General features: G+C 46.9%; 6 protein-coding genes across 6 annotated transcripts; 1 reads left to right on the plus strand and 5 right to left on the minus strand.

Moving 5' to 3' along the window:
* Window positions 1-7240: 7240 nt before the first annotated feature.
* B0T23DRAFT_305666 (putative 13 kd U4/U6.U5 snRNP associate protein) lies at window positions 7241-7759 on the minus strand (the record flags this gene model as incomplete). The annotated part of the gene is made up of 3 exons (XM_062834324.1): window positions 7241-7413; window positions 7480-7559; window positions 7626-7759. The coding sequence occupies 3 exons, from the start codon at window positions 7757-7759 to the stop codon at window positions 7241-7243; spliced, it is 387 nt and encodes a 128-aa protein (XP_062697322.1).
* Window positions 7760-8479: 720 nt separating this feature from the next.
* Window positions 8480-9452, plus strand: B0T23DRAFT_425136 (H+-transporting ATPase lipid-binding protein; the record flags this gene model as incomplete). The annotated part of the gene is made up of 5 exons (XM_062839891.1): window positions 8480-8493; window positions 8712-8772; window positions 8858-8987; window positions 9068-9331; window positions 9388-9452. 5 exons carry the CDS (start codon window positions 8480-8482, stop codon window positions 9450-9452), a joined length of 534 nt encoding a protein of 177 aa, XP_062697323.1.
* An 816-nt stretch (window positions 9453-10268) lies between these two features.
* On the minus strand, window positions 10269-13306 carry B0T23DRAFT_370502 (Delta(24(24(1)))-sterol reductase). The gene is made up of 3 exons (XM_062836602.1): window positions 12984-13306; window positions 10831-12532; window positions 10269-10731 (listed from the first exon to the last, which is right to left on the minus strand). The coding sequence occupies exons 1-3, from the start codon at window positions 13019-13021 to the stop codon at window positions 10720-10722; spliced, it is 1752 nt and encodes a 583-aa protein (XP_062697324.1). The 5' UTR covers window positions 13022-13306; the 3' UTR covers window positions 10269-10719.
* Window positions 13307-14113: 807 nt separating this feature from the next.
* Window positions 14114-15935, minus strand: B0T23DRAFT_307762 (uncharacterized protein; the record flags this gene model as incomplete). The annotated part of the gene is made up of 4 exons (XM_062834436.1): window positions 14114-14295; window positions 14341-14361; window positions 14452-14659; window positions 14985-15935. The coding sequence occupies 4 exons, from the start codon at window positions 15933-15935 to the stop codon at window positions 14114-14116; spliced, it is 1362 nt and encodes a 453-aa protein (XP_062697325.1).
* A 1083-nt stretch (window positions 15936-17018) lies between these two features.
* B0T23DRAFT_23699 (uncharacterized protein) lies at window positions 17019-22231 on the minus strand. Its single transcript, XM_062833976.1, has 10 exons — window positions 22010-22231; window positions 21921-21950; window positions 21803-21867; window positions 21306-21744; window positions 20888-21248; window positions 20381-20835; window positions 19669-20310; window positions 19323-19601; window positions 19051-19261; window positions 17019-18990 (listed from the first exon to the last, which is right to left on the minus strand). The coding sequence occupies exons 1-10, from the start codon at window positions 22016-22018 to the stop codon at window positions 17237-17239; spliced, it is 4245 nt and encodes a 1414-aa protein (XP_062697326.1). The 5' UTR covers window positions 22019-22231; the 3' UTR covers window positions 17019-17236.
* A 2664-nt stretch (window positions 22232-24895) lies between these two features.
* B0T23DRAFT_409624 (uncharacterized protein) lies at window positions 24896-26987 on the minus strand (the record flags this gene model as incomplete). Its single annotated transcript, XM_062839375.1, has 5 exons — window positions 24896-25683; window positions 25754-26336; window positions 26374-26545; window positions 26595-26800; window positions 26890-26987. The coding sequence occupies 5 exons, from the start codon at window positions 26985-26987 to the stop codon at window positions 25015-25017; spliced, it is 1728 nt and encodes a 575-aa protein (XP_062697327.1). The 3' UTR covers window positions 24896-25014.
* Between the last annotated feature and the right edge of the window lie 59 nt (window positions 26988-27046).

Below are 27046 nucleotides of genomic sequence, written 5' to 3' on the forward strand. Positions count from 1 at the left end.
TACTACCTTATACGCCTACGGGATAATAGTTTTAATAATAGTCGGGAATTCCGCTAACGCTTTAAATCGGATGCCGGTTTTGTATCCGCATTGGAATTTATAAGAATAAATATTATAATATTAATATTCTAATAGACAGCACACTAACACTTTAAATCTAATGCTAGTTTCGTATCCGTATTAGAATTTATAAGAATAGACATTATAATACTAATATTCTAACGGATAGCACACTAGCGCTTTAAATCTAATACTAATTTTGTATCCGTATTGGAATTTATAAAAATAGACATTATAATACTAATACTCTAGCGGGCAGCACGCCAACGCTTTAAATCTAATACTAGTTTCGTATCCGTATTAGAATTTATAAGAATAAACACCACAATGCCAATATTCTAACGGGCGGCATACTAACACTCTAAATCTAATACCAATTTCGTATCCGCATTAGAATTTATAAGAATAAACATTACAATATTGATATTCTAGCGGGCGGAACACTAGCTCTTTAAACCTATTACCAACTTTAGAACCGTATTAGAATTTATAAGAATAGATATTACAATACTAATACTCTAGTAGGCAGTTCGCCGGGGGCGGAGCGGCTACAATCCGGAACACAGCATCGGCGGCTATAACAAGCAACGCCCGACAACACTATAGTACCCGGCGTTTATTATAGAAATTCCGAAGATAGAACCTATAAGGGGGGGGGTTGTATTAAGAGGCTAAGAACTTGTACATAGAAGCACCTCAACGGCTACTACTCCGCTTCATTAACGGAAGTGTAAAATTATTTATAATAACGCTTATATTAAGTCGGACCCGCGGGAAGGATAATCCGGCACCGTGCCGAAATGCTAAATTAATATAAAGTTCTATAATACTTATTAGCGGAGGAATAGAGTTTACACAGGTATAAAAGAGGTTCAACGGAGCGTATCTTATTATAGTCGGTAATTATCAATACATCTTTGAATTGACCCCTAACTTGCCGTCCCCTGCGTGTGGCCACGACTGTAGTCACCTCAGCCTACCTTTCGCCTACGTTCCTAATAAATATTATATTTAAAAATATTGAAGTTAAAGAATAATTGTTTATTAACGTTAAAAAAGGTTAAGGTAATTTATTTTAATAGTACTGCCTTTATTATCTTAAAGGCCGTTTTTTTAATTATAGTAAGTTCGTTAATAATAATCGTATTAGCCTAAACTTTGTGTGTATGTTTAGAATGTTTCTTTGGGTTCTTTGTTTCGTAGATTTATATTAGGTGTATTTTCCATTCCTAGAGTAGGGAGATGATAATAGAGAACTACAGAACGTTATTACGAAGGTAGCCTATAAATCCGAGGAAGTATTCTAAATCTCTCAATATTAAGGGGAATTATAAATGTTTAACGGCGTTAAGCCTCTTAAGTATAGTATTCAACCCGAACAAATCGACTTTACAACTAAATACTATAATATTAGGAAAGTTAATAAATAATTTTGAAGGGCCTAAACTAATATTAATAATCCTTAATACTTTAAAAAAGCGTTTCAAATCTATAAAATACTTATTAATTGTTAATAAAGCTACAATAATATTATTATAATAACTTTTAGCAGCGGGGATATTTTATAGAATAATATCTATTTACTTTTAAATAAAGGCGTTATTGCCTTTATACCCTATAATTAGGTATTTGAATAAAAATTATCCCTTAAAAATAATAATCGTAAACGCCTAATTTAAATCGGAATAGACTCGCTATTAATAGTAAAAACTAATAATATTATAAATAAATATATACGCTTTATCTCTAATAGTTAACAGTATTTTATCCTACGAGGTCATTGGGTATGAGTTTGGTAGGATGATCCTATTGAGTTTGCGAATATTAACGATTATTCTTCCCTTTTTTATACTATTAGGTATATCCCTCTAAATAACGAATATAGGGAACGAGAAGGGGACTTAATTTTTAATCCTATAGATTCTACTTTAATCGATGAACTTTCTTAAGGTTTCTCGAATAACTTCTTATTCGCGAGGCCTAACCGGGTATATCCTATATTTTTTGGGGATTTCCTGCTCCTATCCTAGCTTTAAGGATATACGAAGCTATTAATCTTTAAAAATTAAAACGAAGCCCCGGTCCTAGAAAATATTAACGAATTCATTTAATAAATCTAGGATGCGTTAATACTCTTCTAAATTATTTCGGTCTTTATAAATACGGACTCCCGTATAGTATTATACTATATTCCAGTCTTGGACTAAGCGGGGATTATCGATTATATAGCGTTCTTTATAAGGCTAATTAACGGTTAGATGGGTTATATTAATAATTATTTTTTCTAGAACTTATATTAAGGAGGAAACGTTGTTTATTAATCGAAATCGACCGATAATTTAATTATTAGCAATAATAATTAATTTATTAAAAAGATTAATTATAATAGTATAGTTTATACTTATATTGGTTAATATTATAAAGGATATAACTTTATTGAATAGTAAAGGTTCAAATAGTAGATTTTGTCCGTTAATTATTAGAACGCTATACCTAACCGGAATCTACGTAAAAGATTTGGGTTATACAATAATATATCGAATAGTAATAATTCTAGCGTTATACCGCTTACCTCTAAGTAGGATAGAAATAGGGATAGTAATATTATAGGATCCGATTATTGCGGCCGGTTTATTAAGATTTAGAACGAATTTCTCTAATCCTAGGATATTTATACCTAATAGTAAATAAACTTTAAAACTATTAATAAATCTAATTTTATAATAGAAATAGGCAATTACCTCCTACCCCTAGGGCGTATTGCTATTAAAAAAAAAATTTAGGATTATATATTTATTAGAGATATATTAATTATTACCAATGTTTCGAATGAATATAGCCGACGCCCTTCGGCGAAATTACACTTTTAAATAATATTATTTAATTTACGATTTATCTACCAACGAGTATGTATAATTTATGTTAAAATAGACTTCCTCTTTGTAATGGAATACTAAGTTAGTTATAATACGGGCTTTAAAATAAGAGTAGGCTTTAAAATACTATCCGGTATTAATATTTAATTTAGAGTTAATATTAGAGTAGATGATTTTTAACGGCTTCTAGTAAGGGAGTAAAAGGTTTACCAATAAATCTATCTTCCTATTTTTACCCATTAACGCCGTAGGAGACTTAAATTTATATACTTCCTTGACCGTCGGTTAATAATAAACGTTCTTAGGGGAAGGCTTACTATACTCTTACTCAATTAAATCGGAAATCTTAAGGCGACCGTTCTTATATAGCGTATTCGACGCTAGGATCTACTCTACTATTATAATTATTACTTATTCGACATTAAATTTAAGGGGTTTATTTAATATAGCGATAATTGCTCTATTTAATACCGGTAAATTATCTAATAGGTCTAAGGTAAATACATTAGTAGGAAAGTTAGGCACAATTAAATCAAGTGTAGATAAATTAATAAAAATAGAATTAAAAATAGTAGTAATAGAATTAAATACGTAAGGATCGGATGTAATAGATTTAAAGATAGTAGATTTAATAATTTAAGAATTAGCGCTAAATTCGCTAGGCTCGGAATCGGGTATATCAATCTTTATAATAGGAGGAGTATAAATTAGAGAGACGTTTACTACGGCTATCTATACCGTTTATTTAGAATATCTCTTAATTTAATAATTTTTTTTTAAATATTTCTAAAGTTTATTAAATGTAGGGAAATTAATAAAGTAATAGTAATACTAATACTTGAGTAACAATAATTAAACTCCTATCTAAACAATATAATTAGGAGGTCTATCGGACTATTAAGGATTATTATAATTATTATTCTAATTCGTATTTTAATTTAAGTAATTGAAGGTTTGATTGAAAGTTAGGTTGTATTTATTGTTATTATATATTTCCGGATTTTAGTCGTCCGTTGGTTGGCCCTTTTATTATTAATCCTACTAATCTCTATATTAGTTAGGGTTTTAAGTTTCGACTACGTATATTCATTGTATATTAGATTTATTATTTTAATTGAATTAATTATTGGGCCTATTGATTCCGCTGTTTATTATTCGGTTAATTTGATAGCCTTAATTCTGTTGGCCTTGATTTTGATATCCTTAAGTCTAATTTTGACCCTGATTTTGAATTTAATTTAAATTCTATAATTGAAATTGATATTTGGAGCCTAACGGCTGGTTGTATTGGTTTCTATTATAGTTCTGATTATTGCCGTTTCTTCGATTGCTATTGTATTTATTATTATTTCGGCTATTATTATACTAGTTGTGAATATTAATACTTGAATTTTAATAAGTTTATTAATAAAAGGGGGGGTTTAAACGCGAATAATAATATTTGCCGAAGTTGGCCGAGGCGGTTATTAATGTTGGTCCGGGTGTGTTGAATAATAATAGACCGGCTACGGGCGATGGACCCCAGAATTTTTTAGCCTTTATTATTAAAATATTTTATTTTTTATTAAGATACTTAAGGAAATTCCTAAGAGTAGTTGAGTCGTTAGGCTTATCGACGATTAATTAAATATAACCGTTTATTACCTCGAAGGTAAACATTAATTATAGGGAATTGGGTAAATTTAAGGCCTTAACGTCTTAGATTATTTATTAAATAAAGGAGTAGATATTCCGGCTAATATAAATATTAAATAGAATTAACTTCCTAATTTAGAGGCTATATAGGGCTTTACTATCCGTCCTTTTAAATCGTTTAATAAGGGTTAATATAATAAATTTAATATCTCTATTTATTAAGCTAGCCCGCTCTAGGTCGGTTAATTCCGTAGAGTATTAAGTTAAGGCTAAACTTTGGAGGTAAATAATTTAAACCTCTCGAATAATTTAAATAAATTGTATAATAGTAAAATATTTAAAACGTTCGGTAAAGGTATATACATTAACGAAAATCGTCGTCTTACCCTATTAAACAACGCTATTACTATTATTATCTTTCTCTTTTAAGCCCGGGTTAAAATATCCAACTTCCTTAATTTTTAAGCTTAATGAGTTTAAAGTACGAAGAATAGCGGTTACTATTATTTAAGCTACAATTTAAGTAATTAATTGGGCGATTTTGTTGGCGGTTAATAATATAGTAAAATTTATTTCGCTACGGTTATTCTAAGAGGCTGGTTGTTATTAAATTTAAGTATTTAATTTATTCGCGGGGTTGGCTTTGCCCTACTCTAGTTCTAGGGCGGTACTATTATTAATTAACGAGTTTAACCAATTTCCTTTATTATTCAATTTAGGGATACTTTTTAAAGGGCTAGATTCTTCGGAAATATTCGGAAGAATTAATATAGGGCGTTAAGCGGTAAAATATAAGGAGGTATTAAAATAGATAGGTCCAAAGGTAGGATAATAGATGGGAGTTAGTAGTAGGGGGTTGAATCTAGATAATACCGATATAAGTGCCCTAGGAGGTAAGGTTGGGAAGCCTAATTCCGAAGCTTGCAATTAGAATAAGTACCTTCCAAAACTTGCGGGCCTAACGTTTGTATCAACGACCGTTAATTCCAAGACCGATTCGTTGAAGTCAAAATGGAGGGTTAACTTAGAATTAAATAGAAGTCTTGGGTTACCGAAGTCTGACGGGGCAGATAGAAGACTAGCGTTTAGTATATTAATTATATTAGTATTAAACCTTCTTATTTAAGGATTTTGTAGGGTAAAAGGGGTTTGTTTTAGGGTAAATACTTAGGAAGATTAAGTAGGAGTTCGCAATAAACGGGTAATTGTACTTAGGTTATAAATAATTAAAAATAAAGGAAATTACATTTATATTAATACCGCAAGTATAGATTATTATTAATCTTTAATAGTCCAATTGGAGTATTGGACTTGCTTAATGAATTTATAGCGGTTCTTTTAGGCTTTAAACGTACTATTGAACGTACATCGGGACCTAGTCTACTTAACGGGGTAAATACTTTCGTAGTAGCCTGTATAGATATTGGGATTCGGGGTAATCTATTTAGCAATTTCCAAATATTCTTCTTATATTAATTAGGTATTTAAATAATTAGTTCAATAAAATCTCTAGAATTAACGAACGGTTTCTTTAATTTACTCCATAGAAATTAATAATATCAATTGTATAGTTCAGGGAAAATCAGACTTAATTTATTAGATTTGAGTATTTACATTAATTATACGTATCTAACGCAACTTATATAAATTTAGCGTAAGTAAAAGTCTAAATAATAGACTTGGGGAAAGGATTTTAGGGGTTAAATTATAGTAATAGACGAACTTTTTAATTTGGGCGGCGTAGAAATTAATAATATTAATTTCAATTTTTTAATATTATAGAGGAGGAAATTAATAGTGTTAATTTGCGAAGTGAGGAATAAGGAAATTGATAGTATTAGTTTATTATATTTAATATTTACAGCGATATTAAATAGATCGATCGGTATTAAATTAGACAATATAATGTTTAAGAGGATAGTTTTTAACGTGTGAACGAGGAAATTGATAATATTAATTTTAATAATGCCTAAATTAGGTTAATTTCAAATTTGGCGATATTCGGGCTTAATCGCAGGGTTAATAGCGCTGAATTAGATTTATTGTAGGAGACGCGTTAGACGTAGTTTTGATTTTAACGAAGTAAATAAATTACCTAAACCGTCGAAACGACAGGGAATAGTGAGGTATGTTCGATTATTGTGTGGGTACTATTGTTAATGATTGGGGCATGTAACCTGTGATGTATTCTGTAGAATCTAAGGTATTGCACAAAGTGTATAATGCACTGGCTACATATACAGGGTACAGAGTACAGGGTGCGCCTGCCTCACATGTGCATGCTTAGTAAGCTCTAACACTCCAGACCCCCACTTTCATGGTTCTGGCCAGCAAGGGACTCTTTGACGTGTCGCGAACGACCAAAAGTTTTACACCCACCTATAACCCAAACCCTAGAATCTCGAGGTCATGCTGTAAAGTTGACTACATAGTACCATAGATATCACAGGCGCGGTGGCCAAACACCAGACGCAGTCTCACCACTGCAGTCCCACATGAACGAGGTCATCGACGTTCAAGCCGTAAGTGCAAGTTGAACGTTTTCCAATTTTTTTTGTCCCGCTGTAGTCGCCGTAACTGCCTTCCAGCTGATACGAGACCCGGGGTATTACCAATCTAACACACAAAATTCTCCTATTCCACTATATTCTTTCCAAATAGTTCTGCGCTTACATAGCGAGACGCTCAACCTTGTCACGAAGGGCACGGATCTTGGAGTTAAGATCAGAAGCCTCGTTGGAGGTGAGAGAGACGGCAATGACCGAGCGGGAGACACCGCAGGCACGGCCAAGAGCGGTCTTGGAAGGAACGTAGACGTAAGGGACGTTCTTGTCCTCGCAGACTGTAAACTCGTTAGTCAGAGTTCTAATCAAGTCAATGGGCTGTCTCAAGTTGGGTATAGACGTACGCAGAGGAATGTGAAGAACGATGCTCAGAGGCTGAGTATCAGCAGCGAGGATGACCAACTCGCTGGTACCGCGAGAGACCCTATCGTGTATGTTAGTTGCATGTCGATGGACAGAAAGTCGTAGGCGAGGTGGGAAGTGCACATACGACTTGGTGGCCTCGTTGGCACCCTTCTTGAGCTGTCTGTAGTGGCTGGCCTGCTGGACGCAGTCGAGGAGCTCCTGGACGAGGGCACCGTCCTCGGCCTTGGGCCAGGCAGCAGATTCGTTTTGACCAGACATCTTGATAGGAGTGTTTGTTGTTTGGACGATTGATTGGAAAACTAAATTAGACACCAGGGTTCACTGCGTTGTGCTCGCCCTGGGGAGTTCAACTGCTCGGAGATGGGCGAAAAAGTGGTTGAAGGTGGACCGTTTTTCGCTGGGAAAAAAAAACGGCGATAGAACGAATTGACTGCGCGCGGCTGCTTGACCCCAGCGGCCGAATCAGTTTCAGACTGGAAAATTTCGTCACCAGCCACAACCAGGTCAGCCACAATTGAGAGCCACTGTCTGCCGTGGTCACCCCCCGAAGCTGCTGTCGCTGCAGTTGCACTAACATTCAGCACTGCACTCGGGGCCTGCACTCGCTGCGCCTGCTGCCCGCCCGGGCTGCAGTGACCTCTGCGGCCTTGGGTTGGTCCGCTTCCGGATTACGTAACTGCAGCCGCCTTCGCAAGCGCTACCTGATTGGCGGCAGGAATATGATGCTCGCCCCAGTGCCAGTCAAGCACCAACCTGGAAACACCTCGTTCCCAGCCTGCCAGCCAGCAACACAGTTGACACCACTCGATCCGTCACCAACTCAACCCCATCGAACCGTAACCCCATCACTGTCGCGAGTCCCGACTCTTCCCAACAACACGCATCATCCCACACCACCACTCCACGTTCCGCACGGCAATTTCCAATTCATTCCATATCCAACTTATTGATACAGCTTCGCGCGACAACACATCCACAATGTCCGATCTCTGGTAGGTCATTCGCACCCACCCCGGTCCGTGTATGATGGAGGAGGAGGAGGAGGAAGAGGAGTCGGAGGCCCGCGGCGAGCTCGCCCAAGCTCCAATCCACACCTAGGCTGCGTGCCGTTTCGCATCACCAAACACAATATATACATCGGCTTCAATAATTTAGCCTACAGTTAGTTACCTATACAAGACAAATGAGCTAACAATGTCTTGTCATATAGCCCTGTTTACGCGGTTAGTACCCTCCCCGCTCTGTTCACGAACCTTGGCGGCAGCGTCAACGTCCTCTGAACATCCGCCACCGAATCGCCAATGCAGGCTGGCCCAGACAACGTCCGTATATAGCTAACATGATGTGTTTGGATAGCCCTTCTTCGGTGCCATGGGCTGCACAGCAGCCATCGTCTTCACCTGCCTTGGTGCCTCGTACGGTACTGCCAAGTCTGGTGTTGGTATCGCTGCCATGGGTGTCCTCCGCCCTGACCTCATCGTCAAGAGTATGTCGAATTTTCCAAGAGCCAAGCTGAGCTCTGGCGTGGTATCGTACATCAATATGCTGACTTGGCTTCTTCTTCAGACATTGTTCCCGTCATTATGGCTGGTATCATCGGTATCTACGGTCTCGTCGTCTCCGTATTGATTTCCGATGCTCTTACACAGGACCACTACGCTCTCTACACTGGCTTCATCCAACTCGGTGCTGGTCTCGCCGTCGGTCTTGCTGGTCTCGCTGCTGGTTTCGCGATTGGTATTGTCGGTGATGCTGGTGTCCGTGGAACTGCTCAACAACCCAGACTCTTCGTCGGCATGATTCTTATTCTTATTTTCGCCGAAGTCTTGGGTAAGTCCTCTGTGAAACTGGCCTTCCATCCCCATGACGTCTAACCCGCTGTCTAGGTCTTTACGGTTTGATCGTTGCTCTTTTGATGAACTCCAAGGCCACGCTCAACACCTCATGCTAGATGCCCGAATACCAAAAGACCTCGGTCTAGGTCTCCCCACCGGTATGGGTGTGACAAGCACGTGCACACGAACTACATAGAGCCCCATACCTGGAACCTAAACAATGAATGATTTAAGAACACGAACGGATTCTCATATCCTCGCCGCACACATCCTTCAGCTCTTCCCATTTGTCGCTCAGCCGGCTAATCACGCAAAATAAGGGCTTTCTTCTTGTTTGGGTGGATGACATGGTGGGCGGCACCCTAGGGCTGGAAGCTGAAGTCGGGAGGAAAACACAACGATAACAGAGAGAGAGAGAGAGAGAGGGGAAGACTATGAAAACACAGGAGAGCTGGCGCATATCTTTCGGAAGGGGAAAGGCGTCACTCGCGGAGTTTCTCAACGGGCATTGCGTTTATTATGGAAAGCATGTCACATGTGTACAATTGTCACAATTACGGTGTGGTCAAACGCAAAGCATTACATCTCACTTTTACACGGCTGGTTGCTTTTTTTTTCTTTTGCTTTTCTGTAAAGAGTTTGTTTTTCGACTCTGATCGCCATAGACAGGGACGAAGGGAGAGAAGGAGGCACGCATGAAGGAAGGATGAAGGGCGGGACGAACGGTAAAAGACTTTGTTGTAGGTTGAGTTGTGTTACAATGCTCTATTTTTTATGAATGTGAAGGGAAAGAAGTTGTGCTTGCTTGGTTGTGCGTTACCTTTCTGTCGCGTTCATGTCCTTGTTATTCCACCTGATAGACTGGCATAGGTAGACTAGGAAGCCGCATCAACACACCACAAGAGTTCACTGCCGAGTACGGGATGTGATTGTGTTTGCACATTTTTGATTCTTATTACGATTAGGTTGATAATAGGTAGGTTAAGGTAAGAGGAATGCTTTCCCATCGCTTGCTCGCTCGCCGACGATGCATTGCAATTGCAACCGTACTCCCCCCATGCGTAGTCCTTTTCCTTTTGCCTCTCATCTCATCACGCTATTAATACTATGGTACATCGTAGGTAGGTGAAACCGTCTCTTTCTTCTTTCTTCATTTTCCTCTGCGTTAGCTGTTCATCTTCAACATCTTTTTCTCTTTTGATTATAAGAGTGTATTTTGATCGTTTCGTATAAGTCTTGTTCCTCTTCTTCTTCTTCCTCTATCTAAGCGTCCCCAAGGAGTGTATTCCAAGGGTCTATAGACTCCGCGGCTCCGCTAGGCGAGAGCCTATTACACACTGATATATGTATGGGAGAGCCGAGGGTGATATTGTAAGTCGGTTTTTAGATGACGTACTAGAGGGAATCAAAGTCAGTCATATTGTCTTCATCCCCAACAACAAGAGTGACGGATGGAGGGGGGACAAAGGAAATAAAACTAAAAAAACAACTTACCGGAATGAAAAGATAAGGCACCCTCCTCTCATACTCCTTCCAAGCATCACCATACTTCTCGCGGCAGCGAGTAATGTCACGCCACGCGCGATGAGCAATCATGCAGCAGAAGAAGACGGGGTAGAACCAAGGGAAGGGGCTGCTGAAGCCGGTAATCAAGCCCCAGCAGATAGCAAAGTAGGCGTCGCAAGTATAATGCACCTTGCGGGCGAGGCCATACCAACCGTCGACCAAAATGCTGTCGCCTGTCTCGGTCTCGATCTTCTGCGGGTTCTTGACCGTCTGCCAGGGCAGTTGGGGGAAGGTCTTGCGGTAGAGCAACTTGCCACGCTCCTGGGCGCGGAACCGGTTCTTCTGGCTGTTGCACGTATCCCAAACCCAGTACACGAACAGATAAGAGACGTAGAGGCCGACGAGTGCAAACCGGTTCCACCGGTACTCGTCCGGGTGGTGGCTGGCCAGGAAGATGGTGCAGTGGCAGTACGAAAGCGGGACGCCAGCCAGGTTCCAGAAGATCAGCATGAAACCCCACTTCTCGTAGTACATATCCCAGGTCGTCACGATCAGCTCCTCACCCTTGGAGCAAGCGTTGGCGTACAGGTAGTGCGCCATCACCAGGAAACCGACTTCGCCCGAGACGTAGCCGTACCGGTCCCACTGGCGGGCAGCGGCGCCCAGAGAGAGCAGGAGCAAGATGTACCACGGCAGGCGCACTTCAAAGAACATCTTGAAGTCGAGAACGCCAAACATGCGCGGGTTCAGCTCGGCGCCCATGAAGAAGTCGTAGACGTGGTGGCCCGTCATGCGGTGCGTGGCGCCGCGGACAAAGGCCGAGAAGTAGGCGATGATGCTGACGAGGAAGCCCGAGATGATGGCGACCGAGAGCAGCGGACCGAACTCGTCAATGATCTGGTACAAGGGGAAGATGCCGGTGAAGTGTAGGACGCCAGCGATGGCGAAGGTGACGTAGAAGGAGACGTAGGCCGAGCAGTGGTACTTGAGCATCTTGCCGCCCTCGTGGGGGAGAGGCTTGCCGTAGGCGGTGACGCCGGGCATGAGGCAGTAGAAGGCGCCCTCGAAGACGAGAAAGGTCCAGTACCACAGCCACGCTTTGGCGTGGGGGAAGGCTTTGGTGTAGACAAGGTCGAAAAGGTGAGCGGCAAAGTCGGCCCAGCTCTGGCCGGGCTCGCGGCTGGGGATGCCGCCGTTGTATTGGGTCGCGCCAATCCACATGTACCACATGAGGATGGGAAAGAAGATCATCATGGCGCCGGTGCCCAACGAACCGCCAAACTCAAAGTGGCCGGAGGTGTCGATCTTGGGGTCCATGCCGGGCCTCCAGCCGTCGATGAGCTTCTCTGCCCCGGGCTTGCCGTTGGCGTCGAGACTGCTGCGGCTGCTGCTCGCGTTTCCGCTCAGCAGGGGGGCGTTCTCGACATCGGGCTCGTCCGAGGATGTGTAGGGCGGCGTGGGCTGCATCGTGTTTTCTTCTTCGTCGATGTGCTCGAAGAACTTGCCGGTAGTCTTCAGGTTGCGCTTCCGGAGGGTATCGCTCTTTGCCTTGGCCGATGTCTGTTTCGACACGGTCTCGGTGGCCGAGGCGCTCGATTCACCGTCGGAGGACTCTGGGACTTGGGACTTGCTGCGACGGGTGTTGCGGCGTACAGGGGTCTCCACCATGCCCTGAAAGAGTTCCTTCTTGCTGTCATGGAATGTCAGCAATCCGCACTTGACTCCGGAGGCGGCCTCGCATGGCCCCGGTAGCAGGGAAAGTGGTGTTGTTGAGAAAGCGACATGGTGGCCCAAGTCTGGCCCGTGGGAAGATGCAGGAAAGTGTGTTCCGGAGGCTGCACTACCCGCCACCGGCCTTCTCCTTGGAGCAGCAACATCTCCAACCTTTTCTGCGTTTCTCCAAGATCCTTCCACGCAGTGTCAAATGCGCCCCTGAGAAACTGGAGCGCGCCTTTGACCTCCCTGCGCCATCTTCCGAGCACAGACGCAGTCGCGTCTCTAGGCGCATATGCCACGAAAAAGTTGGGATGAACTCCCACGCGAAGATGATGGATCTTACTACATACATCTCGCGCAACGTGGTTTTTGATTGGATTGAAGCCGGGGGGGAAGCACACAAGGGGGGTTTGTGTTACACATACCGTGGAGTTTGCCGTAGCGAGTACCTTGACGACGACATTGTGAAAAAGAGAAAAGGGAGATTTCTGGCGCACCACCCCAACGACGATGGTGCGTTGTCCTTGTATGAAAATGATGGGACTGGACAAGTAAAACCGGCGCCTAAAGTCACGGGCGGTGAGAAGCAAGTCCAACAAAAAGAACAGCAACCTGGATTGCCCGATCACGAAACGCTATTGGGGATCAAACATGGGGACGGGGGGGAACAAGATGGAAAAGACAGGCTAAGAGCTGTATAAGATCCAACGCGCGCATCCCAACCTTGGCGCGAACCCCGGTACAGGCGATCGGACGTATGAGAGAAAAGTAATCTTACTGGATGTCCAAGCAAAGCTGGTGAAAGCTGTGGAAAGTCCAAGCTGGGAGGGTGTATCACTGTCACCAACAATCTCCCTCGGAGTGTGATGAACGAAAGTGTGTGTGTGTGAAAGAGATGGTGATGTGAGCAGAAGCACAACGAAAAAGACCACCCAGGAACAAGAAAGCCGGAGAGTTCGTAAAGATGGGACCTGAAGAACCCCTGTTGCCCTGGCATCCACTTCCGAGACCCGACGAACTGATGTTAGCTTTTCGATCCAGGGGCACAGAGGCACGGCACCACACAGCACACACAAAGTGCGTGATCTGGGGAGGATGGGCGGGACCGGGATTCCCGACTGCAGCTCACATCGGGCCTACGGAGCTACCACGATTGCAAGGGGTATTGAAGTCCTGAAGTCAGGTCCATTTGTTGACAAAATACCAAAGTATTATCTTCTTTGGAATTGAACGCAACATTCCAGTCAGTGAGCTCAGAGCTGTCGCCCTGGGGGTCTCCATATCCTGTGGATTCGGGCTAGCGTATCAGTTTCGGGTTAAATGCCCACAGTCGCTCGATTCCTCAGTCGATTCTTTGCGAGAACGAGCATGGACTTCTGCTTCCCTGGCAACGGGGGCCACGTAGTGCGAACATACACATACATTTTCGGAACCCGAGGGCAATGCTAGACCACGACTGTGGGATCGTTGTATTGCCGGCTTAACCAAGCTTTCATGGCTCAAGTGCCCATCTTTCGGCATTTTCAAAGGTGGCTCACTTGCTCCGAGCCATTCATTAGATTTCTTTCGGCAAGTGGATTATGCATACCCCTATTTGGTCGGCCAAAACCCGATCTCCTTGATCGACCATGACCTTCAAGGTGTCGGTGTTCCGGACTTGAGATGAATGGACACATAGTCCCATGGACTCTGTCTGACGGTAGCCGGCATCCTTAGCGCGTAAAGAGTTGAGATTGCCTATAGTTAGCGCCCTCCGAACCATCGTTACTAGCCTCGAGTGACGCTCGGACATGAACCCGTTTCCTATCACAACAAAACAGCCCCAGTACCAGCCCAACCTAAAGTTTGACTTGACTTATCCGAGCAAGGGCATTCTTTCCCTCTCACTCTGACCACCATTCTCATCCTCCGAATCCTCATCACACTCATCCTCAAAGGGCACCACCAAAGCGTCCTCAAATGGCAATACAAAAGCAGAAGCTACCAACCCAGCCATACACGCCATCGAAATCAGCGCCCCAAACATGCAAAGATACCAAGAGGCCCCCAGCCGGTACCCCGGGATTCGGTTAAACTGATCATCGTGATGGAAGAGGTAGGCCTATGCAAGCAAGCAGCTCGCCAGTTTAGCGAGCGAATGTTAGCCTCTGTTTCTGCCTCTGTACCCCGTACCCTGAAAACGACAAGGGGCAGCGAGCATCCCCATTCCATCCATCCATCCAAACATCCCGGCCGTTACCCGGGGCAACCATCAAAACCTGTTGTCCACATATTCCATCATGATCCTCAGCCTCATCACCATCCTTACTACCGCCACCCCATCATCTATCCAACCAAGAGTTAAAAAAAAAAAAAAACCAAGGAAAAAAAAAGAAAAAAAATAAATGAAGAAAACAAATGAAAAAGATAAGCCAGGAAGAACTCACCACTAACCCCCCCGCCATCGCCAAACCCACCCCCACAGCCCCCATCATCCAAGCTAACACCTTCCACCTTTCTCCTTTCTCTCTTAAGATCCTCAAACCCCTCCTCCGTCTCCTTCCTTGTTCATTTGGTCCATTTGGTCCATTTGATCCATTTTGTCCACCTTGTTCACCTTGTCCACCTTGTCCACCTTGTCCACCTTGTTGCCCACCATGTTGCCCACCAAGTAAGCTTTCCTCCCCTCCTCGCCCACTTCCCCTACTTCCCCTACTTCCCCTCCTCCTTCTTCGCACGTCCTGATGCCCTCCGCCATCACCCAACACCAACAAAACCACGAACCCAACCAGCGTCGCAACTTCCAAAACCACGAACAGATTCATCAAAAAGGCTGTGGACTTCCACATGTTGCAGAAGAATCTGCGCTCCTCTTGTTGATGGCTGCTACCGGGGTCCGGGACATCGGGGCCGGGGGGTTTGGAGGGATCAGGGTCGGGAATGGGGTTGTTGGGGTTGTTGGGGGGAGGAGGAGGAGAGGGAGGATAGGAAGGAGGAGGAGAGGAAGGAGGACCAGGACCAAGGTCAGTAGAGTTGGCATGGAGACCACCGGAGCAGAATCGGGGATCGGGGAAGGGGATACATTCTAATTTTTCCTGTTCGGTGTGTTTGGCGTGTTTGGCGTGCCTGTCTTTGATGGGGGCGAAGGAGACGGGTTTCGCGCTGTCGCTGGGATTATAGTAATTATAGTACCACACTTGCACTTCGTTGACGACAGGCGTCTGACATCGCTGGTGGAGGCCGATGTAATCGTGGAAGCCGCCGGAGGCCGCCACATGGACAGGTGGTGAGTCGTGGATGATCTGGTAGTGTTTGTGGTGGCCATGGTTGTGAGAGGTCTGGGGGGAGGGAACGGAGCAAGTAATCCACCGGGGAAGCAGGATGGAGGTTAAAGTCATTGTCGTCACTGTTGTTGTTGCGGGTGGGTGTAAGGAGTTGGTTGTGGTTCGTCAGCTACTTGATTCCTCACGGGCGGGCAGAAAGACCGGGTCAGACGAGATGAGAGAGACGAGACTCACCGGCGAGAAAAACTGCTAGTCCCGTGATGTATACGCTTCGTCGGATCATCTTGAACCGTCTGCGCTCAAAGGCGATCTTGCGATTCCGAAGGGGCTAAGCTTGGTTGAACCGAGGGATGTACGTGTCGCCGTCGTCGTGCCGGGTTGGGAGGTTGGGTATCAGAGGCTCCCAAATTAATGATTGATAGATGGGGCAATGTTATGAACAAAAGAGTGTAGATGATCCAAGCTATCATCAATGTTTTGGGTGGACAAAGGGATATGAAGACGCCTGGCATCGAACAGAGCCAAACTCCCCATCAATAAGAGCAGATGTCACCACCATCCCGTCACTGTGAGGGGGCATCTGCTGATGACAGCGCTCGTGCACCCGTTCTCCAATATCTGCACAAGATGCAAGATATATTAAACGCTGGGGACGTCCCTGCATTTGTACATATGCTACCCAGGCACCCGTACCCATGCACAGACGTACCTAGACATCCCTTCTGCTTGACAGGCACATCATATTTACCCATCACCATATCCATCGAAAGGTCTTCGTAGCTCCCATGATGATATATCTACCAATCCCCAAATACAAATACTTCTAGTTCTTGTGAAGGTCTTCTAACGATCTTGGATGAAGTACATGCCCTGTAAAAATTTCCTGCCCAATAAAAATGAGCAAAGGAACGCCTCCGTCCGTCCTCTTCCTCTTTCCCCCTTTTCTTTCGGTGAGTGGTCATGTTCGTTCCTTTATCCATAACACTATTTTATCTTCTTCTTCTATCATCTCTAACCGCCGAAGCAGGAACAGGATACGAATTCGTTCGACCAGACAATAATAGCCCCCGTCTGGTTTGTCTAACATGACCATGCTGAAGACCACCATCACCACCACTACTGCCAGCGCCAGAAGAACTAGGACGAACAACGCCCTCTCTACTACCGCCAGAAGCGATATTGCCACCAGCAGTCTTTTTCCCGCAAGCACTAAGCGGAACTTCACTCTTCCCACCCACAATCCTGCCACCGCTACTAGCAGGTGTACTCGGCGCAGTAGACGAAGAAGTAGAGACTCCCGCCTCGCTCCCAGTCCTACGAGCACTACCAAGACGCTGTCTTTCGTTATCACCAGACCCAGGGCCATCACCAATAACAGTTGTCTGCTTACTATTCGGCAACAGAGGATGACCGTCCTACGACCACCTCATGTCCGAACTAGGCGCTCGACTTCTGCGCTTAGCGTTTCCGGCGCCCGCACTACCACCCATAACGGAGAACGATGACTCTCTCGCTCCGTAGCTGCGTGAGAACCCCTCACTTCCTCCTCCTCCACTACCTTGAAAACTGCTGGACAAGCTCACTGCACTCCCTGTCGGCGAGACCGAGTACAGCCCGCTTCCTCCGAGAATCCTCGCCTCGGGACCCGCAACTGATGATCCGGACCTTATCCGCCCGTAGTTCTCCTTGTTATGGTTACTCAGCGAACTTTCGCTCCGCTCTCGCTCACGCTCGGCACGACTGCTCGCTATGCCCGAGTTACCTATCCCCATGCCCGTCGCTGAGACCGCTCCAGGCGCCGTGGCGGCAGATGATAGACTCGGTCTAGGAGAACTATACTGCGTCATGGACATGCGGGGCAGTCGCATCCTTGAGGGTGTCCCTAAGCCACCGGCCGAGCCCATGGATGAGGACAACGAAGGAATGCCCGCTGAGGTGTCTTGGCTAACGCGGCGTGGGATATTGATCAGCGGGACGCCGCCGTCTCTGCTGTGCGGCCGATACATTGCTTCGCGCTCCTGGGCTAGGGAGATTCCGGAGCGTTTCGGCGTTGATGCTACTTCAATATATGCAGCCGAAGACGAATGCGAGGCTCGGTGACCGTGCGTGGGTGTGGGCGGCATGGACATGCTGGCATGTAAGCCTGGCGGTGTATAACTAGTATTGCGCCGGGGGCCAGACCGCGAGCGTGGTCCAGAACTCAGGTTGTTGAGCGGATTGGGGATGGCCGAGGGCCCAGCACCCATGTTCAGTGCGCCCAAGGCTGCTACGTCGTGTTGTAGATCGATGTCGATGTGGCTCCTAACGATCTCCGATGCCAAGTTACGCACCAATACTGCTGGATCCTTATCTGCCAGTATTTGTATATCGTCAAAGAGAACACGCAGCGCACGGCCCGCGGTCGAAGTGGCCAGGGTCGCCATGGGTGTGTTGTTGACTTCGCAACCGTCCATGATACTGCGCACGAGACGGAGCAAGTTGAGGCGTACAACGGCCTTCTTGTGGCTCAGTTTCTGGGCGATGCCAGCATACATCTCCGCCTTGGCAAGTGATGCTGCCACAGAGGGACTAAGTCGTACAAGTTTCAGAAGCGGTTCGAGAAGGTTGGCGTCGAAAGCATTTGCCTTGTTAGTGTTGAAGCAAGACGTGATCGCCGTGGTAAAGTTGCCGTCGAGCAAATGGTGTTCAACCTTGGCCGTCTCCTTTTCTAGCCAAACAAAGATAGCATCCAGCGCGGTGACTTGCCAATACTGATCTGCCAAGAGCGAAACGTAGAATTCCAGCCCATTGTTCTGCCACAGATATCTTCGGCCCTTGCTGCCCGAGTGCGCCATGTCGCAAAGAATAGGGAGGACGAATTCCTTGGGCGGCCGATCAGTCTTCATGATCTTGAGCAACAGTGGAATAATACCATTGCTGGCAGCGTATTCCTGACGCTCCTTGCTGAGTCGGCATAGGTTAAACATGGTGTTGAGCACTTGATTGGAGATCTCGCGGAAATGCTGCTGCCCTCTCTTCATTGAGTTGCTCAAAACGTCGATCAAGTAGTCAATGGCATCAGCGGAATGTAATGACTCTAACGTGGTTGACAGCATGGATAAGTTTTTGATGAACTTGAGCATAGTGATTTGGTGAGCAGGTGTCATCCGCCTGAGGTCCTTTAGGACAGCTATATTGAGTTATGATTATTAGCAATTGACCCGGCATTATAACGATAAGGGGTACATACTCTTGAGGACAAAGCGCTCGGCAACGACTTCCTTCACATAGTTCTCAGCTTGCGAGAAGAGATAAAAGATGTTGACGATGCGAGCTTCAATCAGCTCGGACAGCTCGTCCCTATCATCTTCATCCAAGACCTTGTGCAGTACTGCAGCTAATGGGTCCAAGATTTTGCTTCGCGAGAATATGCGGCAAAAGTCGTTCTTTGGGGTCGGACCCTAGAGTGACAATCAGCACGATTTCTTGACATCAAGACATGTGTTGAAGAACAAGGCTTACCTGAAGCTCAAAGACGTTCCAAATGCCATTCACGCCGATAAGAACAAGGTCTGGCGACATGTCATAGTCTTCATCCAGAAACTCTACCAAGACATTGAGACCGCCTGCACTGACGAACATTTGCAGCGTCAAGGTAGAAGTCTGGTACATTTGCCGAACAAAGGCTGCGGCCTCCAAGCGGATTTCGTTCGAATACTGCCGAGCAGCGAACTTGGTGATGATAGGGATACCGCCAACGAAACACAAGTTCTCTTGCAGCTCGACGTCATCCAATATGATCTGCTCGCAGTCAGTGATCGGACAGCCATACAGTTTTTCACATATGAACACTGATATTGGCACCTACCGCATTGACGATCTTCAACAGCTGCAAGATCATGTGCTGGCGACTCTTCACTGTGCAGGGCTCCAAGATCTCCAGGATCGGTAGCAACCCATGTGCACTGATGATGAGATCCTTGACCTCGCTGTTTTCCCATAGAAGATTGAGCAAGTCTTCAGCCAGATCAGCAAGTATATCCTCACTCTCCGTCGGCTTCAAAGACTTCACTCTCTCTTCCACCTTCTCGGCCAACCTAGCATGTCTATCACGAGCAATATTGGCCTCGAGATCCATCTCATCCCAGCCTGGGTCCATCATCGCAAAGGGGTCGTCTTCATCTTCGTCGTCCCCAAGCCAAGAATTGTTGGACAACTTGGAAAGGAGCATGAGTTGATGGCCATCTTCTGATCCCTCATCGCTCTTGGGCGGCTTTGTGAAGCTTTCCGGTTCGGCCCCGAAAATGTCCGAAAAGTCCTCGTCACCCTCGTCTTCAGCAAACTTTGTGATCTCTACTGTCATCCTTGTCCTTCGGACGGCGGGCTTCTCAGGGGCTGATGGTGGCCGCGCGGAAGCTGACTGTCTCCGCCCGCTGCTGCCATTGACAGGTGATGCCGTAGAGCGCGGTAAACTGGTGAGATCAGAAGGGTGAAATAGTTGCGGGGCGTCCTACAAAAGCAAGACGGTCAGCAAATTGGCGACAGGGATCAGGCGACAAAGAGGGAGAGGGAAGGTTTACCTTGACAGCAACATTAAGCCGGCTATTGAAGACAGAGTCCGTATCGCCAAAGAGATCAGAGTAATCCTCGGTAGACTGCTCACGATAGATTGATTCAGGACGGGGTGGAAGTTCAAACTTGTTTCCGAACTGCGTCCTCACAGGCGACTTAGTCTGGGAGGCGCTTGAAATCGTGGTTTTGCTGCTCCTTTGCCGCCTATGTCCTTGCTGAGAAGACTTGGAATCGGACACCCTATCTGACCGTTTCGGCAAGGGACGAATCGTCTGCTCAAATTCTCCGCCAAAGTCTTCGTCCCAATTCTCTGTATCTTCCCGCGAGCTGTCAATGGATGCGAACGCTTTGAGCCGATCGCTGGAAAGTAGTCCTCCAAAATTATCCTGGCCTTTGATGTGAGGGAGGTGGAGCGCACTAGGTGAAATTGCAGTGGCAAAGTCATTGTCCCAGTTATCATCGTCTGTCACAATCTGTCAGCTAACACTTTCACGTCCTAATTTTCTGATACTCACCAGCTTCTACCGCAGGAGACCTAAAGACCTCTGCGTTCGCCTTCGGCTTCGCTTGCTGTGGGGGCACCTTTGTCGAAATAGAGAGATTTGGACGATGTTGACCAGAAGCATTCCTATTCTGCGTGGAAGGATTTCCGTGATCTGAGCCAATCGATGTTCTAGGGGTGGCTTCCGATGACTTGAGCGCCTTATTCCATTGCTTGACTTCTTCAACGGCCTGAATAAAGTTTGATGGTGCTTTTGATATCGGCGCATCACTCCTCCGGCAACCTTGAATCCACGAATGTCTCAAAAGCTTTTTCGCCGATACTCTGAGGTTAGGGTCCTTCTGAAAACACTGCATTAAGAAGTCACGAGCAGCCTATTCTCGTGGTCAGCATATCAAACCCGCGCAGCTTGAGAACACGGAGAGACAAACCGGTGAGACTCCTTCTGGAAGCGGTGGGTGGTCATCGTTAACAATAGCAAAAAGAGCCGGCATCGCAGCCAGGTGATGATATGGAGGCTTTCCTTGTAAAAGCTCAATAACCGTACATCCGACGCTCCAGATATCCGAGGCAGAGGTAGCGCCGGACAGTTGAATGATCTCAGGGGCCATCCAATAGGGAGTCCCTACTACTTGCGCCTCCTTGTCTGGGCCTGCTAGAGTGCTGGTTGACACGCCAAAGTCTGCTAACTTGACGGTGCCATCCTTGGTAGTCAAAATATTGGCACCTTTGATATCTCGATGGATGACACCCTGGTCGTGCAGATACTGCAGCCCCTGAAGGACCTGGGTCATGTACACACCGACAAGATTTTCTGGGAACTTGCCATAGGCTTTACATATCGAATGCAGCGAGCCATTTTCGCAGTACCTGTCCAACTCGTGTTAGTATTCTCAGTGTCTCTTCCCGGCTCAAGGAACCCACTTACTCGAGGATGATGTTCAGGCAATCCGCCGATTTTACGAAACCTATGTACTTGACAATATTGTCATGCTAAATGTTATTAGTACTTTTAACTTGAACAAAGAGCTGCCGTCTCCGCTTACATGAAGATTTTTCAAGAGATCGATTTCGGCCTACGCAATGTCAGCTTGAAGCAATCGGATGTATCTTGGAAATTATCAAACCAACTCACCTCGATCATCCGAAGCTCGCTTTTTGGTACATCGACGAGCTTGATTTGCTTGACGGCCACGGCCTCGCCGGTTCCCCAGTTGAAGGCCTTGTAGACCGACCCAAAGGCTCCTTTCCCGATGCAATCACCGAGTCGCTAAACACCCACGTATGTGGTCATAGGTCAGCCATGTCTCATAAGAACTGAGTGTGTGATATGGTTTGATTGATTGATTGATTGATAAGTCGGGGTCACTCTGGCCCCATGCCGGTGCTGCTGAACAAAGAATTCAGACTCATGCAAGCCACTGAGCATGCCGAGAGGTGCATATGTCAACAATGTAGGTAAGGTACGAGCCGCCTCGTTACGACCCTTCCGCACCGGCTAGAGGGTAGAACTTGGATGAAACAGAGACCTGACTGAGCTTCAGAATCTTTCACAAACGACATGCCACACAATATTAACGGCGAAGCACTCTAACGAGACACCAGGGGAAAATAAGAGGGACAGAGGAAGAACGACGTACATAGTCCTTTAGACCCGGATCTTGGACCGCCTTTTCTCGGCCATGGCCGCCAGCCTCCCGACGCGGTGTCCCCGGCACTTTGGTAGCCACGACTGCTGCTGCCTTGCCGTTCCCGCCATGATACGAGCGCTCGGTGGAGAAGGAGCCCGGCGGGTTCGGCGCCATGCCTGCGGCCCCGGTCCGGGAGGCTTTACCGATCCAGTCAAAAACTCCCCCCACTTTTGTTTACCCTCTCTCCGCAGAGGTCAATATGTCCGAAATTTTGGGGTTGCCGCCGGTAGGCAGATATGTGTACGAAGGGGCTCGGGGGCCTGGAGATTCTGTGAGAGAGCCGAAGCTGGCTGGCTGGCTATTCAAGGGTTCTTGCCGAGAGACCTTATATAGGGTGGGTGGATATCGACGGGGCAGTAGCGTGATGTATCCCATTCCCAATCCAGGCCCAGAAATGGAGGAGGGGTCCGCTTTTCTGTTGTGATTCGCAGTATGGAAACCTGGGCTGGTCGCCGGTCGGCCCAAGATGCAGTAAAATGGAAGTGGGCGTCGGTGTTGGGTGCACTGCTACGGATGTGATCATGCGCCGGAAATGTCGATGCGAAAACAAGATCGGGTCCGTGTGGGGTATGGAGCCGAGAGAATGTTGAAAAGCGCGACGGGAAGAAATCCGTGAAGTGGAAGCTGATAACTCGGAGTGTACAGCCCAAGGTTTTGGCGACTAGCGTGAACGCTTGCTCGATACGGCCGGCGGTTCGTGTTCTTTTTTGTCTATGCGAAATTCTGTGACTAGACGTTGGCAGCGTTCGAAAGCTAGACGGAAAAGCAGAGGTATCGATATATGAAGGCGCCTAAGGTCCAGCGGGACAAGACGAAGATGGTTCCCTTGCGCAATTGCTGGCGCTCTGGAAGATTAAGTGGACATCGCCGTTGGCCACCAGATGCTGGATGTGATTGTTGTTGTGGTTCTGGAACGCTGGGCGCTGGTCGCTTGTTGTTGTGTGTCAGATCGTTCGAGATGGCGTACCGCGGGGTAAAAGTACTAGGCGAAAGGTACCTTGATATCCTTGTTTCTTGACGTGGGAGTTCATCCGGTATTGGTTGGCGGAACGTTTTGAAAAGAGAAAGAGCAGAGGAAAGAAGCTACCTCTACCTACTACCCCTAGGAGGGGAAAACGTACTTGACAAAGTGGAATGTATGATTCGGGTTGGAACTGTTTGCGCTGAAACAACCAAGCATTCACACATCCACCACAGCAGAGAGCTGGTTGAAGTAATGGAAATGTTGTAAGTGTTCGAACGCTGCAGTGCAGCCCTGGATGTCTTGGACGCCTCGAGAACACGGCAACAGCTGAATGAAAAGAGTGGATCACTGTTTAGCATGTACCTAGGTATGTATGTATGCGCTGGGCCTAGGCATCGATTTCAACGGTACGATGGAGTGAGTGTCAGGTCGCTCATCATAAAAAGAGAAATGACAGGATCCCATCCTCGCATTCTTCCCGTCGACTCGGGTTTTCCGCGCCAATGCGACGACACTCATCTTCACCTTCACCTGCTTTCGGCGGTAGACACTTCTATCCAGTCACGCAGTGCACTTTAGAAAGCTTGCATGAAGTAGTGTAGGGATCAATTCTAACTTGCATGCAGCTGCTCTAGTGCGGAGGTGCAGCTATGTAGTGTATAGAGCTACTGCGTACATACATAGCGGGAAATCGCCATCCCCGACATGCCTCTGCTGGATACCTATCTTATCATCCACCGCCAACACATCTAAGAAGAGCTTCACACATGGTACTGGTGTTTCTTTGTGTTTCAGCTTGGAACCTCTAGGATAATTTCGTACATGTTTTGTCGAGATCGTTTCCCTATGTCAGACATTCTGTAAGTAGTACCAACCAAAAGTATGATATTGTAATCACAGGCCCTTGATCTGTAACATGGCCTGGCATAACCTGCACGAGCAATCTCCTCAAGTGATATAAACCACAAGAATTCATCTTTGAAATTCTCTATAACATTCGTCGACCAGTACCATTTCTGGCTGTTTTGTCTTTTTATTTTTGGTTCCCCAGTCCGTTGGAAGCCCTCTGCTCAATTTGTACCGGGAAATCATGTAGTACATCAGCATAGCGCCGCTTCAACGCTGCTGTCTAATAATCTGGTCGCTCCCAGCCGTAAAATGTTCCATCAAAGTCTTCCTATCAGAAACCTTCTTTTTCATCCAATTTGATGGAATAAGAAGATGAAATCATGAACAGTCACATGATGATGGTAAGGACGATGAGTGGGCAAGGAAAAAGGAAACCCATATAAACCATGACGCCGCTCACCGTATGCGCCAAAGGACAAAGGCAAAGCAAAAAAGAAAAAAAAAAAAAAAAAAAAGAAGAAGAGAAGAGAAAACCCGGGGATTCAAGTGTGCATCACTAACTGCACGAGCAATTTTGCTCCTGAGAGCAAATGCCATGAGTTCGAAACACGCACACAGACACTGCAATGATTGTGCTCAGTTTCCAGATGCACCCCGTGAAAGCATCCGGCTGAGCCCGGCTTCAGCCCACCACTCATCGGGGACATCCTCGCGCGTAGCAAGATTGCGCACGATGCGCTGCAGGCCTCCCATACCGCCCAAGATCTCCAGAGAATCATCACTGCTGTCATTGCGGGTAACATCCGCATACGACCTTCGAATGCTGTTCAAGCTAGGAGCTAGAGGAAAACGAGTAAGCGGGTTCACGTCCAGCTCGTCATCCTCATCACCTTCCGTGTCGGAATTTTCACCCCCCGACTCACACGGAGGTTCCGCTTCTGCAACTTCTACGGGCACATCCGGGACGGTGACAGAAGTCCCGACGGAGGGTGCCGCCGCATTCTGCGAGGCAACCGCAGATGCCGAAACGGAAGCAAACGAAGAGCCAGAGCTGGGCGTTAGTGGGTCTGGCGTCAGGGTGGTCGTGAAAATGTCCCAGACATGGTCGCCCTCGGGACTGAGACTTCGGTTGCGATCTCCCAAACCATCCACTTGCGGCGCGTCAACAGACGGTGCCTGCTCACCTCGGCGGCGACCAGACATTGCGTCAGGCCTAGGGTAAGGATTACCCCATGTGCCGTAGAGAGACGAGGCCCGGTCCGCGGTCCGATCCCTGATGCGGCGCAAAGCTGCGCGTTCTCGGATCTGCTAATGGTTAGTTGGTGCCATTCGGTTGGCTCAGACGGCGTGTAGGAAAGAGAGGGTGAGCGCATACCGGGGTAGGTGGGCCCCGATTCATCTGAGACGATGTACGAGGTTCTACGGGCGGCGGCGGTGGTGGTGGCACTCTACGAGACAGAAAGCCAGGTTCAACGGCCATGTGTGCAAAAGGTGGTTCCGCGGTCATATGCGCGAGGAAAGGGTTGGGTTCGGGATCCTCATCGTCAGTAAGGGCTCCTGGGTACTGGGACAGTGAATGCAGGTGAGCCAACCGCCTGCCAAACAAGGCAATGACCTGGTCATCGAGCATACCACCTATACGACTAGCCCCGTCACGCGTGGTGTCGCGACTAGATTCCGCATTATTTGGCGCATTGTTGCTGTTGCTATCGCTATTGGAACCGCTTGATCGTTCGGCTGGAGGGGATCGGCGTCTGAGGTTGTCATGGTTGTTACCAGCAGCAGCAGCAGCATTGCCACTGTTGATAGCAGCGGTGATAGCGAGGCGACGTCGGCGTTGCTGCACTCGTTCGGAATTTTGAAGGCGGCTGCGTCTAATGGAGGATCGAGCTTCGGCAGAGTTCTTGTCCGCCGCCGACTTCGATTGGATGTCGGACTCGACAGGCGCTTGGTACAATCTGATTGGGAGGACGGGGCAGGTCAGCGCAAGCCTACAGAGTGGAATAGGGGAATGCGACTGGATCGGTTGCCCTGATGGGGCGCATCATCGGTTTGATGGAAAGCACCAAATCGAGCATGTGCGACAGATGGAAGTGACGAAATCGCGGTGGATACATATGGCAAAGGGGGGGATAAGCGCAGACGCGAAACGCCCTGACGCGGTGTTCTTACCGGAGACCCATGGTGTTAACTTGAGTCGCGATGTCGCGACAGACGGTCCGCTTGGGGTTTAGCGATAGAGTGACGCTGGAAGCAAGGGAAGATATCAACGAGCGTGACGGTTGGTGATGGCGGGGGCTCGTCAATGGTTAAGGAATCTTGATGTTGCGATAAAGAATGCGCCCCAGCCTCTGTTGTGGAATCCTTGCCCGAGTTGGCGGTCGTGGGGTTTGCGGATAGCGGTGGCGGCGGATGATTGAGTCTGGTTTGGTTTGATCGGAACCTCAACGCGCGAACGGAAGGGGAGAGGACGGGATTGCAGGCTTCAGGGGATTGCGGTTTTGACAGGACGGAGAGATGAAGCGGCTGGGCGGATCTTCTCCAGGTTGCAACATGCCCCATTGGAGCCCCATGGCCCCAGGGCGATAGGGCTTAGTGCGCTGAGACATTTCGGTCTGACTGCATGTCAGCAAGAAAACTATGCGCTTACGAGAGTCCATGCGTTTAG

Source organism: Neurospora hispaniola (assembly GCF_033458365.1).
Source record: "Neurospora hispaniola strain FGSC 10403 chromosome Unknown B0T23scaffold_1, whole genome shotgun sequence".
Classification (NCBI taxonomy): domain Eukaryota; kingdom Fungi; phylum Ascomycota; class Sordariomycetes; order Sordariales; family Sordariaceae; genus Neurospora; species Neurospora hispaniola.

What these genes read in the sequence shown, in the direction of transcription:
- B0T23DRAFT_370502 (XM_062836602.1), bottom strand. Translation starts at nt 13,021, where the DNA reads ATGTCGTCGTCAAGGTACTCGCTACGGCAAACTCCACG. An exon ending in TCGCTACGGCAAACTCCACG is followed by an intron (nt 12,533 to 12,983) that starts GTATGTGTAACA and finishes ATTCCATGACAG; the next exon opens with CAAGAAGGAACTCTTTCAGG.
- B0T23DRAFT_23699 (XM_062833976.1), bottom strand. An exon ending in ATCTCTTGAAAAATCTTCAT is followed by an intron (nt 21,868 to 21,920) that starts GTAAGCGGAGAC and finishes AATAACATTTAG; the next exon opens with CATGACAATATTGTCAAGTA. An exon ending in GGAACGTCTTTGAGCTTCAG is followed by an intron (nt 19,262 to 19,322) that starts GTAAGCCTTGTT and finishes TTGTCACTCTAG; the next exon opens with GGTCCGACCCCAAAGAACGA.